This window comes from Diabrotica undecimpunctata, chromosome 3 (genome assembly GCF_040954645.1).
Source record: "Diabrotica undecimpunctata isolate CICGRU chromosome 3, icDiaUnde3, whole genome shotgun sequence".
NCBI classification, from domain to species: Eukaryota; Metazoa; Arthropoda; class Insecta; order Coleoptera; family Chrysomelidae; genus Diabrotica; species Diabrotica undecimpunctata.
The window spans coordinates 130564079-130579771 of NC_092805.1; the positions used below are offsets into that span (position 1 = coordinate 130564079).

General features: G+C 31.6%; 1 protein-coding gene across 1 annotated transcript in view; it reads left to right on the plus strand.

Annotated features, from left to right (window-relative positions):
- Positions 1-15693, plus strand: part of LOC140437411 (cholesterol transporter ABCA5-like) — a 110680-nt gene that overhangs the window by 13547 nt on the left and 81440 nt on the right. Inside the window, exons 3-5 of the mRNA XM_072526927.1 lie at positions 638-811; positions 6800-6972; positions 11864-12056. Of these exons, the coding sequence (XP_072383028.1) occupies positions 638-811; positions 6800-6972; positions 11864-12056 (540 nt within the window). The remainder of the gene's footprint in view (positions 1-637; positions 812-6799; positions 6973-11863; positions 12057-15693) is intronic.

Consider the following 15693-nt stretch of genomic DNA (forward strand, 5'->3'; position numbering starts at 1 on the left):
TTTTATGCTCAATGGTCACGTAAACCTCCAGACATATCGATACTGGGCCTGTGCAAATCTACACTAGATGCAAGAATATAGAATGCAATATCCTGAGACGGATAAAGAATCACGTTACAAGGCAATATTTTTTTTTGACGAAAACTTAACTGGAATTTTCTCCTCATTATCTGGAATTTTTTTAGGATTATCAGATTCCGATGCCATAGCTAAATAATCTATTTCCAAATATAAATGATTTGTGGTTTCAATAGAATAGGGCTTCACCACACTACGGCGTTGAGGTACGAAATTATTTAAATAACGTTTTCCCAGATAAGTGGATAGGTTGAAGGGCATCTATCAAATGACCATCAAGGTCTTCAGATTTTACTCCATTTACTCCAAATTATATCAAATTCAACCGAATAACGTAGAAGAGTTAAAGGATCGCATTATTGTACAAGCAAATCCTGAAGTCATCGAAAACGTTAGAAAATAATTGACTGCTCTTTCTCATTGCCTCATTGTTGAAGATCATCAATTAAAATATTTTTTATAATTTTAGTATATAAGTATTACTTAATTATTTCATTAATAAACCAACAGTTTTGGTATATATATATATATATATATTGACAGATCCTCTTATTTGCAGGAAATTCTGTTCCCCTTATACTTTCTAGGTCTTCTGGTCGTTATTGAGTTAGTTCTGCCGGATCCAAATTTACCAGAGATCAATACTCCAAGAGGCGAAGAATATTTATTTACATCTTTTAATAAAGCCGAATCTCACAAAATAGCTTATGCACCAAATACAACAGACAACAGAGTAAGTATTTATTTTCTTATATTTTGGTAACTACAAAAAAAAATCTACCTAAAACATAATATTTGCTCATTAACGAGCAGAATTGATATTGGCGCTGCAAATGAATACATAATGCTATAAATTAATAAATTTTTGAGTAACTGAACTAAGGCTCCTGTCAATATCATCTTTATAATATATCTTCTTCTTTACGTGCCTTCTCCGGGACGGAGGTTGACAATCATCATTGCTATTCTGATCTTAAATGCTGCAGCTCTGAATAGTTTGAATGATGTGCATCCGTACCATTCCCTTAAGTTACGCAACCATAAGATTATTCTCTTTCCTACACTTCTCTTGCCCTGGAGTTTCCCTTGTATAATTAATTAAAGTATGTTGTATCTTTCATTATGCATAAAATGCCCCAGTTATTGCAGCTTCCGTATCTTAATGGTTTCCAATATTTCCATTCTTTTGTTGACTCTTCTCATGACTTCATTGTTTGTTACATGCTCGGTCCATGATATCTTCAGGATTCTTCCATACACCCACAGTTTAAATGCTTCCACCTTTTTAGTAGTCGACGCTTTAAGTGTCCATGCTTCTTTCCCGTAAAGCAGAGTAGAAAAAATATAACACCTTGCCAGCCTAACTCTCTAGTCTAATTTCCGTTCTCTTGCACAAAGTACCTTTCTCATTTTATTTAAATTTGTTCGTGCTTTCTTTATTCGAACTTTGATTTCTTTGGAGTAATAGTTTGTGTGAATAATTATTATGCCAAGATAATTGTAGTGTTCAACTTGTTCTAAAGTTTTACCGTTAATTGTCAGGCTTTTATCATTATTTTGGGTTTTTGATATTTTCATAAATTTAGTTTTCTTGATGTTTATTGATAATTCATATTCTTCTCCATGCTCAACTATCTTGTTCATTAGCTTTTGGAGATCTTGGAGGTTGTCTGCTATTATGATAGTATCGTCCGCATATTTAATGTTGTTAATTGGTGTTCCATTGAGCTTTATTCTTGCTGTTTTTCCCTCCAGAGCTCTTTTCATAATTTCTTCAGAGTATGCATCGAATAGTAGTGATGACAATACACACCCCTGTCGCACTCCTCTTTTAATTTCGAACTCTGATGTGTGTTCGTTGTATTGTAATTGTTTTGCTTTGAGGACGTCCATTATCTCTATGTAGCAGAATTTATCGAAAGCCTTGTTGTATTCTATGAAACAGACGTACTTATCTTGGTTCACATCCAAGCATGTCTGGATTAGTAAGTTGAATGCAAAGAGAGCTTCACGGGTACCTACGCCTCTACGTAATCCAAATTGGGTTTCTTTAATATCCATATCGAGTATTTGGTAAATCCGTTTATGGATGATTTTTAAAAACATTTTAAGTGTGTGAGACAACAGGCTTACGATGCGATGGTCGGTGCATTCCCTACCATTTTTCTTTTTTGGGAGACAAATAAATGTTGAGGCCAGACGTTCATTGGGTATTTCACTCGACTGATAAATTTCATTAAAGAGCTTTAAGAGGACATCCGTGTACTCATTTTCTATTATTTTAAGGATATCAATAGGCAGTTAATCTGGTCCCGGGCTTTTTTCATTTTTGGTGATCTTTAGTGCATACAATATTTCTTCCTTTGTAATTTTTATACTTGTTTCTCTGTCCTTAGAGCTCTTTCATATATTCTTTCCATCGTGTTAGCTTTTTGTCAGTCGTTGTCATAGTATTTACCTTTTTATCTAAAAGAGTTGTGTTGTGGTTTCTTTTGCAGCCCTTTCATTTCTTAAACCTTTTTATGTAGGTTGAATAGGTCATATTTGCTCTGAAGATCTTGTATCTCTTTACATTTTTCGTCATAGTAAGTTTGTTTTGCCTCTCTTATTATTTTTATGATTTCATTGTTAATGATTTTGTAATTGTGATTGTCTTTGTTCTCGGCTTGGAGTTTTTCGTCGGTCATCCAGTTGTCTCTCTTTCTTATCGATTCTTTTAACATCTCTTTGCATGGAACGAGCTGGTAGTTTTTTAATGTTTCCCATTGTTGGTTTACCTCGTAGGTAGTAGTATCTAATTTATCAAAGTTTTCGTATATTTTCTGTTGGAGTTTATCTTTTATATCAGCTTCTTTCAGTTTTCTAATATCTAATTTTGGAGTTCTTTGGGGTTTTCTAATACGTTTAAGCTTAGGAGTGACATTATTGATTAGTGAGTTATGGTATGATGTGACATCTGCTCCTGGATATGTTTTAACTGATTTGATGGTGTTACGATATCTCTCTTTAATCATTTTGTTTCTTACCACTTTTTCCAGTTTATCTGCTGGTGAGCGCCATGTATATAACCTTGTCATAGATAATTTAAAGAACGTGTTTGTGATTATTAGACTTTGTTCTTGGCAGAATTGTATAAGACGATCTTCTCTATCGTTACGTTTTCCTAGTCCTTAATTTCCCATTATTGTTCCAGCTCTTCCCTTGCCGAATTTTGCATTGAAATCACCCATAACTACCGTTATTTCCCTGTTCTTTGTTTTTTTCAGTGCATCTTTAATTTGTTGGTAGAATGTTTCTAATTTATCTTTTGTTGAATCCGTCGTTGGCCCATATACTTGGATCAAATTTAGTTTTGTGTATGATGTCCTTATTTGTAGTAGCATCACTCTTTCTGAGATTGGGACAAAACCCTCTATTGACTTGTTGACCTCTATATCGAGAATAATTGCTACTCCACGTCTATGCTGGTTCTTAATGTTTAGAGTAACATAAGGTACCGGTTTCTATCCAAAGGTATCCTGAGTTAGGCGATTATGTTTCGCTTACACCTAATATATTTGTATTCATTCCTCTCATTTCTTCCAGGATGTTATGCATTTTACCAAGTTGATACATGCTTTTGACGTAACACGTACCTATTTTTGCTTTTGATAATTTAACTTCATCTTGTTTCGATGTTTAACAAGGGTTTTGCCTGTTGACGACCTGGGAATCCTTGTCTGTTTCTCTCCTGTCGGATCTTGGGCTCCGATTCCCATCATCCGTTTCTTTTTTTCTTTTAGTACTTATTACCATGATGATTGTACTAGAAATATCCAATTGAATCTTTAATGCAATGGTTTCTCCTTGCCTTCTGCATCCTTATGCCGTTGACCATTTACTTGATTCATTCGACTTTGGTGCCAATTTCTTAGCGCCAGGATATAAGAGTGCCCTTCCACTTACCCACTCATCTGCCCAAAGCCGTTGGTTAGTAAGTATGTGATTGCGTATACCGGCAATCACTCGGTGGAATTGTCGCTATATCTTGCTACTCTCACTTAGTTTAGCCTGCAGATCAATGCAGTTGCCCGGTGTGTGGCACATGGAGCGATAAGTGAGAGTTAGTTGTCTTATGAGGACCAGTTATCAAGAACCATCTTACGTTTATGCCTCTCGATGTGATCGTTCCGATAAAAGGTGTTACCTCTATAACATAACTCTACACTCCTTATATATTCTAAAGCCCTAATTAAACTTAAACGTTCTTTAATTCGTTACGCCAATCATTCCTGATCATTACCAATTGTCGCCAATGTCTCGCCTCATTTTTCTTCATGTTCTCGTCTAAAAGATCTTTCTATCTTAGTTTTGGCCTAAATCTGCTTTTATTTCTCACTGTAATTATTTGTAAATTGTTATGTTTTATTGACGTAAACAAGCAAAATGTCAGACGGTTAGTATTTTGCAAAATATTTTAAATATGATCATATACAGTAATAGCTCATTTGGATGCTCTTTTGTCATTTATAAAGGACACATTTTTGTATCACCCTGTTACTGGTTTCAATATGGTAACCGTTCAATATGCAAGCTATGTGACTATTTAAAAAACATGGACTAAATGATTGTTTTCAGTTTTTACAGAAATCGCTGTAACAGGCCAGGTTTTTTCGTTTGAATATTGCTTTAGGAAAATGTTTGAATTTATGTAAAATTTTTTTAAATATAGTTTGTGTTATATAATTATTCTTTTAAATAATTTTAGCTGCCCGTAGCTTTTGTGACAAAATCTAGTAGCTCTTCTATGTCTGGATATCTTTCCGAACTCTTTAGATTATGCTCCTTTCTGGAAATCTAGTATTCTTGAATACTACATTTATGTTAAAAAATTACAATATTTTGATGAAACTTGCTGAATGCTGCTAAATATTAAGATTAATATTGACTCTTTCGGCTGTACTGCTCCGATATCACTGGGACCATCAAAAATGTCCGGGTTAAATATCAGCTTTTTAAGAATATGTTTTGGGTATCCGTTATTTTCTTTTGTTCAGTTTTTATTAATCTTGTGTCTAAAAATGACATCTAATATTCACTTTCATTCTCTAAAGTAAATTTTATATGTTTATTAAAAGTATTGAAAATATTAGGTGTTGTGAAATTGTAAAGAAGGAAGAGAACAAATAAGGTCGTCTACAAACTTTTAATGAAGGGCAAAGAGAAAAGCAATTGTGGAATTACGGTATTAAGTTAATGATCCAAAATGATTTATTATGGGGCTTAGTGACTACCCATAGGTGCTCCATATATTTGGCGGTAGAATTTATTATTAACCCTTTCCAGCCCAAATTATTTTTTTTTCAATAAATTTTGTTGAAAACAATGTATGTTATAGAAAACGATACAAGAAAAAATAATTGTTGATAACTTTTGTAAAAATTTTGCATCCTAGAGTCTTCAAACTCAAAAAAATAGATCCCATTTGTAATCATCTAGCGTTGGTGGTACCTGAATTATCCATTTCTAACACTGGATATAGTGGTCTGATAAAAAAGTAACTATAACAGGAAATACGTTTATTATTGCACATATTAACAATTTAATTTTGTACATGGAAACTATAAAAGCAAAAAACATAAAAAACATTGCACTTAGAACATTTTATTTTAGAGTAAGACTTTATACATAATTTGCACCTTGTCCGATTTTGATCATGGCCAGTGTCCTACGCCATCAAATCGAACATTTTGCACTGGTGGAGGATGCATTACTTGTCTCTTATTTGGTGTATTCTCTTGAGAAGGACGTCCTTGTTTTCAAGTGTCGGACTTTCCAGCTTTCAGTAACGCCTGTCCAACTTGAGATTTAAATTGGAGGAGGGTGATGTGTTTCACTTGTTTTTGTTTGCAGTGTCTTCGGTACAGCAACTAGAAGTTGCTGTACCAAAGATAGTTCTACAAGCATGTCATGCAAATCTTCACCCCCCATCGAAATATTATATTCTTTGACAATTGCTGGCCGTTCGATTTCTACATAGGTTTTGTTCTTGTTACACCATCTCTTCACTTTATCAAGAGAATATTTTCCTATATATTTCGATGCTATGATGGACTATTGTAATACCATTTGAGAGCAGTAATATTTTTTTTGCTGTCTATTTTTATATCAGAGGGTCCACAACCTTTTGCCATTAGAACTTTGTCTTCTGAAAAAACACAACCTGCCAGCCGCCCACTTCTTACAGTCCCTGTAGTAAGAAAGCCCCGTTCTTTCAGACTAAATAGTAGATTATAAGACCCTTTGTAAGCTTGTAGACTTATCCAAATTTCTTGCTAACATTCTCAAAGACGCTTTTGACCAAGTGAACAACTGTAATGCAACGGATACATTTTCGTTTGTTAATGATGTCAGAGAGTTGGTTCTACTGAAAAATTATATTTTAATTTCGTTAGATGTTATATCTTTATTTACTAATATACCAACAAATCTGGTTATCAATATAATACAATTAAGATGGAATTTAATTCAGAATTATACAAAAATTTCTAAAGATAGCTTTTTATTACTTCTAAGGTATAATTTTGACAACACCTATTTTAGATTTAATACTATGCTTTAATGTTTAATTTTTTACTCCAATTTTTTATTTTTAAATTTTTTGTTTCTTAATAACGTAGTGTTTCCTGATAGAAATAATTACCGTTTTTAAAAATACATAATGAAAAGTTAACTATTTTAGGAATTTGTCAACGAAGTAACCGAAACATGGAAATCTGTTCGCAATTCCAAATCCAGTATAGAATGGGTCGCTTACAGCTCAGAAGAAGAGGTCCTGAATGCGTATGATCAAGATCATAAATTTGCACCGATAGCAGTGATTTTTAATAATGATTCTTCAAGATATTCATTAAGGTATTTGTTTTTTTTGCAATAAATCTTTAGAGTCTACCTAATATAAACAGTATTTAATCTTTTTAAATTTGCCAAATACTTATGTTACTTATTGGCCTTGTTCAGAGCAGAATTATATAAACTACACTTAAACAATAAAAAGAAATTCGGTAAATAGAAATACTCGAGTCACTCGCGCTATTCATTCCAAATTTTATTGGACTGAACCGATTTACCTGAAATTTGGTGAGATGTTGGGAAAGTGCTTAAATACCAAAAGTTATTTAACTCTAATGTATGCTTCCGCCTTAGGAGTGGTTGCCACCCCGTCTCAGGGTTGGAAATTCTGTTGCTCAGAATAAGTTTTTGATCGGTGTTTCAGGAATAACTCAAAAAATATTCATTTGATGGAAAAAGGATACAAAATAAAAATAAAGCTTATAAAAAAAGAACGAGATCAATTTTTTTATAAAATATTTTAAAAACAATACCAAGTGAGATATGGTCGGTGAAAAAGACATTTTTTTTGCGAATATTTGGATTAATGTATTCAACGTTAAACTGTAAGAAAACTTTGAATTTCGGGGGTAATGATATTAAAGTTTTTATATTTTATGTAAAAACCTTTAAAACAAGCACTACAAATAGTCATTTTCGTTTAAACTCAGTAAGACAGCTGGTAAAAGATGGAGTCTTTGAATAACTTAAGAAAAAAAGGGCAGTATAATTAACCTATTATCCTTAAGAATTAAAATTAATCGTTTTTCTAAGTTACATTTTAGTCTTCATTTGATCTAGGAGTTCTACTGGTATACAATTCAATATTAAGAGCGTAATCGCAAAATTTCGGGCCAATGCTTTTTAAATGCATTCATTTTTTTCGAATCCTGAGAAAACTAATAAGTATTTTTGTAAAATTTAAACGCAGAATGAAAGATTACATTATTACTGAGGCCGAAAGTCCCTAAAAACTTCTATAATATTTATTTTAATAAGTTACAGGGGTGAAAAAGAAGAGAAAATTTAGTCTGATTTTTAAATTCAAATATCTCATTTAAAAAACTTTTTATAAACTCTAAGGGACTTTGGGCCCTTGGTATTCTTGGTAATAATATGATCTTTTATTCTGCGTTTAAAGTTTTCAAAAATATTTATTAGTTTTCTCAGGATTCGAAAAAACATGAATGCATTTAAAAAGCATTATACCGAAATTTTGCGCCTACGCTCTTAAAAAAATTATATTAAATTGTATTGTCTACTTTGAAAATTTAAAAAAAAATATGTTTTTTTTAAATAACTTAAAAACTGTAGTATATACGTAAAAAACGTAAAAAATGGTACCGTGCGAAAATGAAGCTCTGTTTTTAATAAACATTCTGATTTTTTACAAATTTCTGTTCCGTAAAAAATAATGGCGATATTACCGATGAAAATGTACGTCTTGGTATGGACACTCCCTGTTTCGAGTGCTTCAGTCGTTAATTTTTTGAAACTTAAGAATAGTTTGGCTTTCTAGTGAATATAACTTTGTAGTTCTTAAAGTTACGTTTCAAATGGCTATGTATACATATATCAAAACTAAAAAGTCAACTAATTTATTAAACAAAAACCAATGATATTTGGTAACCAAGATAATTTTGGAACGTGAAAAATATACGTATTTTGGGGATTTCATGTATCTAAACTACGCATAATTTTGTTCTGAAGCTATTTTCTTGTGGCATTTTAAATTAATTACTATTTAAATGGGAATTAGCCACAATTAAAGGTTAAAATACGTTTATTGACGTTTCAATTTCCACTTCGGAAATCGTTCTCAAAATACAAACATTAGTAAATTAAACAAATTTTGTTTTTTTTTGTTACTTAGTGAAAAATTCTTCTAATAATTTAATTTTATCTGACTCATCTATATTGACAATTCTGACATACCTTATACATTTTAAAGTATACGACTTTAAAATGATATTGTCAATATTGTTGAGTTGCGTTCCTGGGACGACTTTACTTATAAGATAGTTCATTCGATTACATGAAATCAACTTTAACTTGAGAATATCCGTCAGAAAAGATCATAACATGTAATTCGTCTTTAAAAAGACAAATACATGCCATAATGACAGTAAAATTCTCCTGTTAGTGATTCCATAGTAAATTATGAGGGAAAAACCAGGAAAAAAACCTCATAATACTATCCCGACATGGTAAGTATTTGATCGTGCATTTGGTTTACCTTCAATAAACACCAAATTCCGATTTTATATGTTTGTTATTAAAAAAACATAAATGATGTATTCTCTATATGTTACTGACTTACCAATACTGGTATTTTCCTTTTAATAACTTCCTCTTTCAATGTGGCTAACCAGATCCTACTACATTCTGCCGAGGAATTTGCGACACAATTGGTCTCATTTAGCATAATTAGAGCCGCTTCTTTGATTTTTTTCTTTTTACCATCCGTTTCTTTTAGGACTATATTTGAATCATTCCATTGAACCCTTAACAATAGCTTCAGAACAATATTAATTCTTAGGTGTACTTTTGGAACATTAAATTTAATTTTATTTATAAAAAAGCAATCTTTATATTTAATGTAATTTACAATATAGTAAATAAAAAGGGCTGAATGAAAATTTCTTCTATTATTCAGTCGCTGAACTTTAAAACAAGTTAATATATCATTATAGGAGATCATGTATGGATAGATACCAAACTTTGTGACATAAAGAAACCTCAAGAATCGTTTTTGAACCTTTTCAATCAGATCGACATTGAATTCGGTTTGTGGTGCCGATATAATAGAGGCATACTCCAAGTGAGTATGCCTCTATTATATTTATTTATCTTCAAACCATTCACTTACTGAGTTCAGATCACATTTCAGCATCTTAGAGTCCTGCAGAGTTGAAATTTCTTGAAAAATCTTAAAATCATCCGCAAATAGCAGGCTTGTCGAAAACTTCACACAGTTAGGTAAATCGTTAATAAATAAAGCAAACAGAAGAGGACCAAAGTTGCTACCTTGTGGTATACCTGATGTCGACATAAATGGCTTAGATAAACTGCTGTTCCCCACTTTAACTTGATTTAACCTATCAGAAAGATATGACCACATAAACATATATACTTCTGAATCAAAACCAAATTTGCTTAGCTTTTCAATAAAGTATAGAGTGATCAATCTTATCAAAAGCTTTGGTACAGTCGGTAAAAATGGCATCCAGCTGAGTTTTATTATTTATGCCCCTGCTGCAAAACTTGTAAAAACGCACAAATTTGACACAGTGGACTTCCCTGGTAAAAAATCATGTTGTTCTGGACAGAACTTATCTCCAAAGTAATTTAAAATATTGTTATAAAACGCATTCTCGAATATCTTAGCAATTGAATTGATAACAGATATAGGCCTATAGTTTTATTCTTTTAATGCTTTGGAGAACATTCTCAACTGTTATTTTTGAAAAGTAAAAGCTCCATTGATTCAGTGTACTATTGATACTGTTTGATCTTTGAAATACAGAGCCAAAGTATTCTGCAAAAACATTGGCAATATCCTGACAGCAACTTATATCCACACTATTATAAGATATCTCTGATGGAATTGTATTATTTACACCACGGATTTTATAAAAGACCAAAAACTACTAGGGTCAGTTTGTACATTATTCTCAATATTTTCATTGTGACACCTATATGCTTCCCTACTAAGCTGTTTCTTCTCTCGTCTTAGTGATTTATATTCTGCCAAAACCAAAGCATTTGCAGATTTATTTACCTGCCTATGAAGACGATTCTTACGTTTAATCTTCAATAGTATATAAGTTCCAAAGTAAAGAAAGTAGGATACCTATTTGTTGTTCTTAATTATTCATTTTTCTACTGTTCTTTGGGTACCGACTGTTCAATGCATGCATACAGCTTTTCATAAAACAACTGCATACATACATCTACATCCAAGTATCTCTCCAGCTCGGTCCATTCAATATCTTGAATGAGGCCATATAAAAGATGAAAATCACCCTTAGTCATAGAAAAATGAATGTTTAATACAATTCTCGCTTGAATCTTAAAAATTAAATATGACCATAAAATCAAGACAAGGATGATATGCCCTAATTAACAAGTGGTACATTGCATTTAATTAAATTGTTGACATTCATGTTTGAAAATATGTTTCTCCATTTGTAGGGAAACAGTTACGCTTAACCTCCTTGATATTTTTTTTTATTATATTTATCAGTAGTTTTTTAGTCATCAGAATCGTTTTTATCGGTGCATGGAGAATACTCACTACCTACCGGACGTAACATTTCGTTTCGAAAACTCTCGTTGATATTACTGGATGATGTAGCAGCTTCTTGAAAACTATCGTTTGTATATTCTGCAAATAAAAAATGTTCCAATACCAATCTAAATAACAACTGTTATAATAATATAGAAACTTTGAAACTATAATACTCACTGTTAGTGAAACATTTTTATAACATACTTACCAATATTGACAAAATTTGACTTTTATTCTTTTAATAAATTAAACATGCGTTTGTTTATGGATCCCATAACAAAATGTTAGTTATTTTTTATGAAAACACTTATTTATGTAATAGTACAGACAACATGAAAGCACTGCTTATTAGTTAAACACAATAAACATAACCTCAAACATTTGACATTACACCAGCTCTGAACAAGAAACCGCCTCATTTTTAATGGATAAAGGTGTTCAGTCCTAAAAATTTGATATAGCAGCTATATTCATTAAATATAGTAGAAGTATACGTGACATGACACTTTTATCACTCAAATATCTTTTTAACTGTAACATTTTTTCACAAAATGTGACATGACACCTTTATCCACTTATGTCTTCGATACATAAAATCTATTTATGTTAAATTTTATATTTCAGTTACCAGATTCGTACAAATCCCTATTATATCAGTACTCCTAATTCTAATGATATTGGCTGGGATAAACAAACTTGCAGAGGTGGTTCAAACCCAAATTCAAATATGGAAGACGGAAGTACCTGTCCAACTAATACTTACTACTTCTCTGGATTTTTGGCTCTTCAAACCCTACTAGACTATACGCAAATACGTGTAAGTTTTTCTTTGTACCTATATACAATTGTGGGTTATATTCTATAACTTTTATAATGTCGGTCGTTAGTACTGTGACTACGAGTATATTGTAATTTTTATAATTTTGGTAATGTTGATTATAAGAGACCTTACTAGTTATAAATTACTAACTGAAATCTAAGCAAAGCATTTATTAATAAAAATTTGTTACTTTAATTAATTGTATATGTAACTTTTTACATTTTTGAGTTAATTATTTTTAATTCAATTCTATTTGCAACTTACCATTTTAAAAGCATCGACTTATTAACTAAACCTTTCGGCAATTAAGCCAATATGATTCACATTCTCATTCACACACAAAGTACTAGGTTGCAATAAATATTACTGTAATATTATCAATTGTGTTTTTGTTCATCTGATGTAATTCGCTATTCACCCATTCACTAATATTTGAAATTAAATTTGCCAACCATTTGTTTGCAATAAAGACTTAAATATGTATAACTCTTGTACTTCGTATACCTTATGTGCCTCTATAAAAAAAAAATTGAAATGCTCTTTAAACTTATCTGGGCAACACAATTAGCAGCTAAACAGATTTAACTGCAACGGTGACGATTTGACACGACCAGACACGACAGACGTTGGTTGCCTAATCGAATATTATTTTAGAGGTATTGAACTGTAATATTAATACTCTATAATTACTGTAATGAGTTTATAATTATACCTATTTATTATCAGAGCACTAATATCAAAGTTAAAATGTTTGAGGTAATTGTTAAAATATATTATAATTTGCTAAAGTTATTAGTCATAATCATTAAAATGAACTGAATGAATGGAAATGGAAGTATATTAAATTAGAAAGCTAAATTTGTTTTCTACTGAGAATTGCGATATTTAGTTAAAATAAATTGTTTCCAACGGTTGTGGAAATAAGCATATAAAAATAGATTTACCTGTTTTTATTTTCAAATATCATCAAGGTCGCTATTTTCGCTGTCGGAATTTAATTGTAAATCGTCGCTATCTGAATCTTCGTCTCGATTAATGACAATACGATCCACGACTACATCAATTAGAGGCTCCTTTGATATCAATTCATGTTCAGTTGTGATGATTTTGTCTGTTATTTTTTTCCACTCCTCCACAGAAAAGGTTTGAAAAAATTCGTCCGAGAGCTGCTGGATTGACGTAAATGTAAAGTTTACATTTCTGGCTCCCACATATGATTTCAAAGCTGCCCCAACCATTTCAATAGGATTTAAATCTGGATGGTATGGTGGGAGTCTAAATACATCATGTCCTTGTGCTCGTATAATTCTATCGATTGCATATTTTACATAACGAGGTTTATGCAATTTTATTATGTTATAGAGATCAGGCTTTAACATAGAGGCAGTATATGCAATATTGCTGTATAACACACTTCTTCGATGCGGATGTGGGACATTTATCTTCCTGTGTATTATAGTATGCCGTATTATCTAACACTATTACACTATTCGGAAGCAAGTTACACAAAAGATGTTCTTCCATCCATTTTTTAAAATTTGCGTAGTTCACGTCATCATGATAGTCTCCAGATTTTGACGCCGACTTCTACCTCAAATAAGAACAAGGAATAAAACCTTGTTCATTTTCTGTCCCTACAATAATTAAACGTTGCCCTTTTGACACTGGTTTTTTAAGTTCATTATTACTGGTATCACACCAATCAATTTACCAGTCAAAGCAGCTACTCGTTCTTGCACTTTCGATAACTCAATAAGAAAAACATTTCCTTCTGCTTCCTCTTGCGTAAAATTTAAAACCGAGTATATAATTTCACAAGCTTGTGCACTTAGAATCCGATTTTTTACGGCACTTACTTTTAATATGAAAATTCAACAAACAATAACTACTTCACGAATTACGAAGTTATCAAACAACGTGCAATCGCATTAGAATTGAAGTTCAATGTTAAGTATACGGATGTTTACGCATCGGGCGCTTGCATACAACTGACTCCTGACTCTCGGCTCCTCCCTTAATCGATGAATTGACCTTAAGCGTTGCAGTTATATCTGTTGAGTTATACCAAAGTAACCGAAAAACTTGGGTCCGTTGCATCCACCACTGTTTTTGAATGTACTATTCATATTTACTTATATATTTCTAATATTCTTTTTTGATTTTTTATTGAAGATAAATTTAAATTGCCTAGATTAGAAAAAAACGATAGGTTAATCAATTATTTTTCTTTATTGCAATATTCACAAACTTTTTTAATTGTACAGTGATCGTTATACATATTTCTACTGCATATTTCGCAAATTTGTTTCTGTTTACTGTCCTTTTTTGTTGGGCACATGTGACACCTTTTCTTTGTTAAAACTGTAGGTTTTACTAGTTTTGGCTTTTTATTATTATTAGTCCAGTCGTTAGAGACGAAAATGCCACTGAACCTCTAAAAATCATACGAACAAGCTGAATTTTGCCAAGAATATTAATTTTGGGACCCCAAAAAAGATGCAAAAAAGTTTACTACTTTTACACGCGGGCTTCCCCCTAAAACCCCCTTTGCAGGGTGGTAACAACGCAAAAAAATGGATTTACCAAAAATCTATACACCGTAGAAAAAATGTTTCAAATAAAAAATGTAGCTGAGGTAATATTAAACAAAAATGTTTATAAGCATTTTTGTGTAGAGTAAACCGTTTGGTTCTTTTTGGTTCAAGTGACCTATCAACAAAAATCAATATGTGTTTTAAAGGTAAAGAGTTCTGCTTTTGTAAAAAGTTTTTGTATTGTGCCGTAAATTAACTCAGATTTTATACAGGTGTTAAATAAATAAACGTGCCGCGATTTTTGCCATTTTTTACGATTCTAACGAGATCAATACAATCTATCCCTTTCATTGACTGGCCACTATGAAGTTTCCATTACTAAAGCCTAACCTTAAAAACCTATAGCATGAAATTTTAGTTTTAAGTTTTGGCAACACATGTGAGTCATTTGAAATATGTTTAAGAAACGCTGGATTTAAACTTGCACACAACAAACAATTTAAACCATTTAAAACTTCTTTTTTAATTACACTAGTAAGTTTTTCAAAAGAACGAAACTTTTGCAATAAACTACATCCAAAACGTCTTTTTAAATGCATTTTCCGTGATGTGTGATTGTTTGTAATGTAAAACAGTAAATTCTGCGTTTTTTCTTAATATCTCAAATATCTCATATTTGTTACCACAACTCAAAATTGGAATTTCATGTCATAGGTTTTAAAGATTGATCTTTAGAAATGCAGATTTTACTACAACTGGTCAATAAAAGTAATTAATTTTATTGATCTCACGAGAATCATACAAAATAGGAAAATACACTTTTATTTATTTAACACCTGTATAAAATATGATTATGTGCGGCAAAATAAAAAAAAACTGCATACGAAAGCTAAACTCTTTACCTTTAATTTTTGTCGATAGGTCACTTGAATCAAAAGATTTGTCGAGCTAAAACAAATATTATTGAACATTTGTGATGAATGTTATGAATTCGCACGCATAACTGATGCAAAATCGACGGTCGCTCAAGCGTTGGTTCTAAGACAATGGTTTATTCTACATAAAAATGCGTATAAACATTTTTATTTGGAATTATCTTA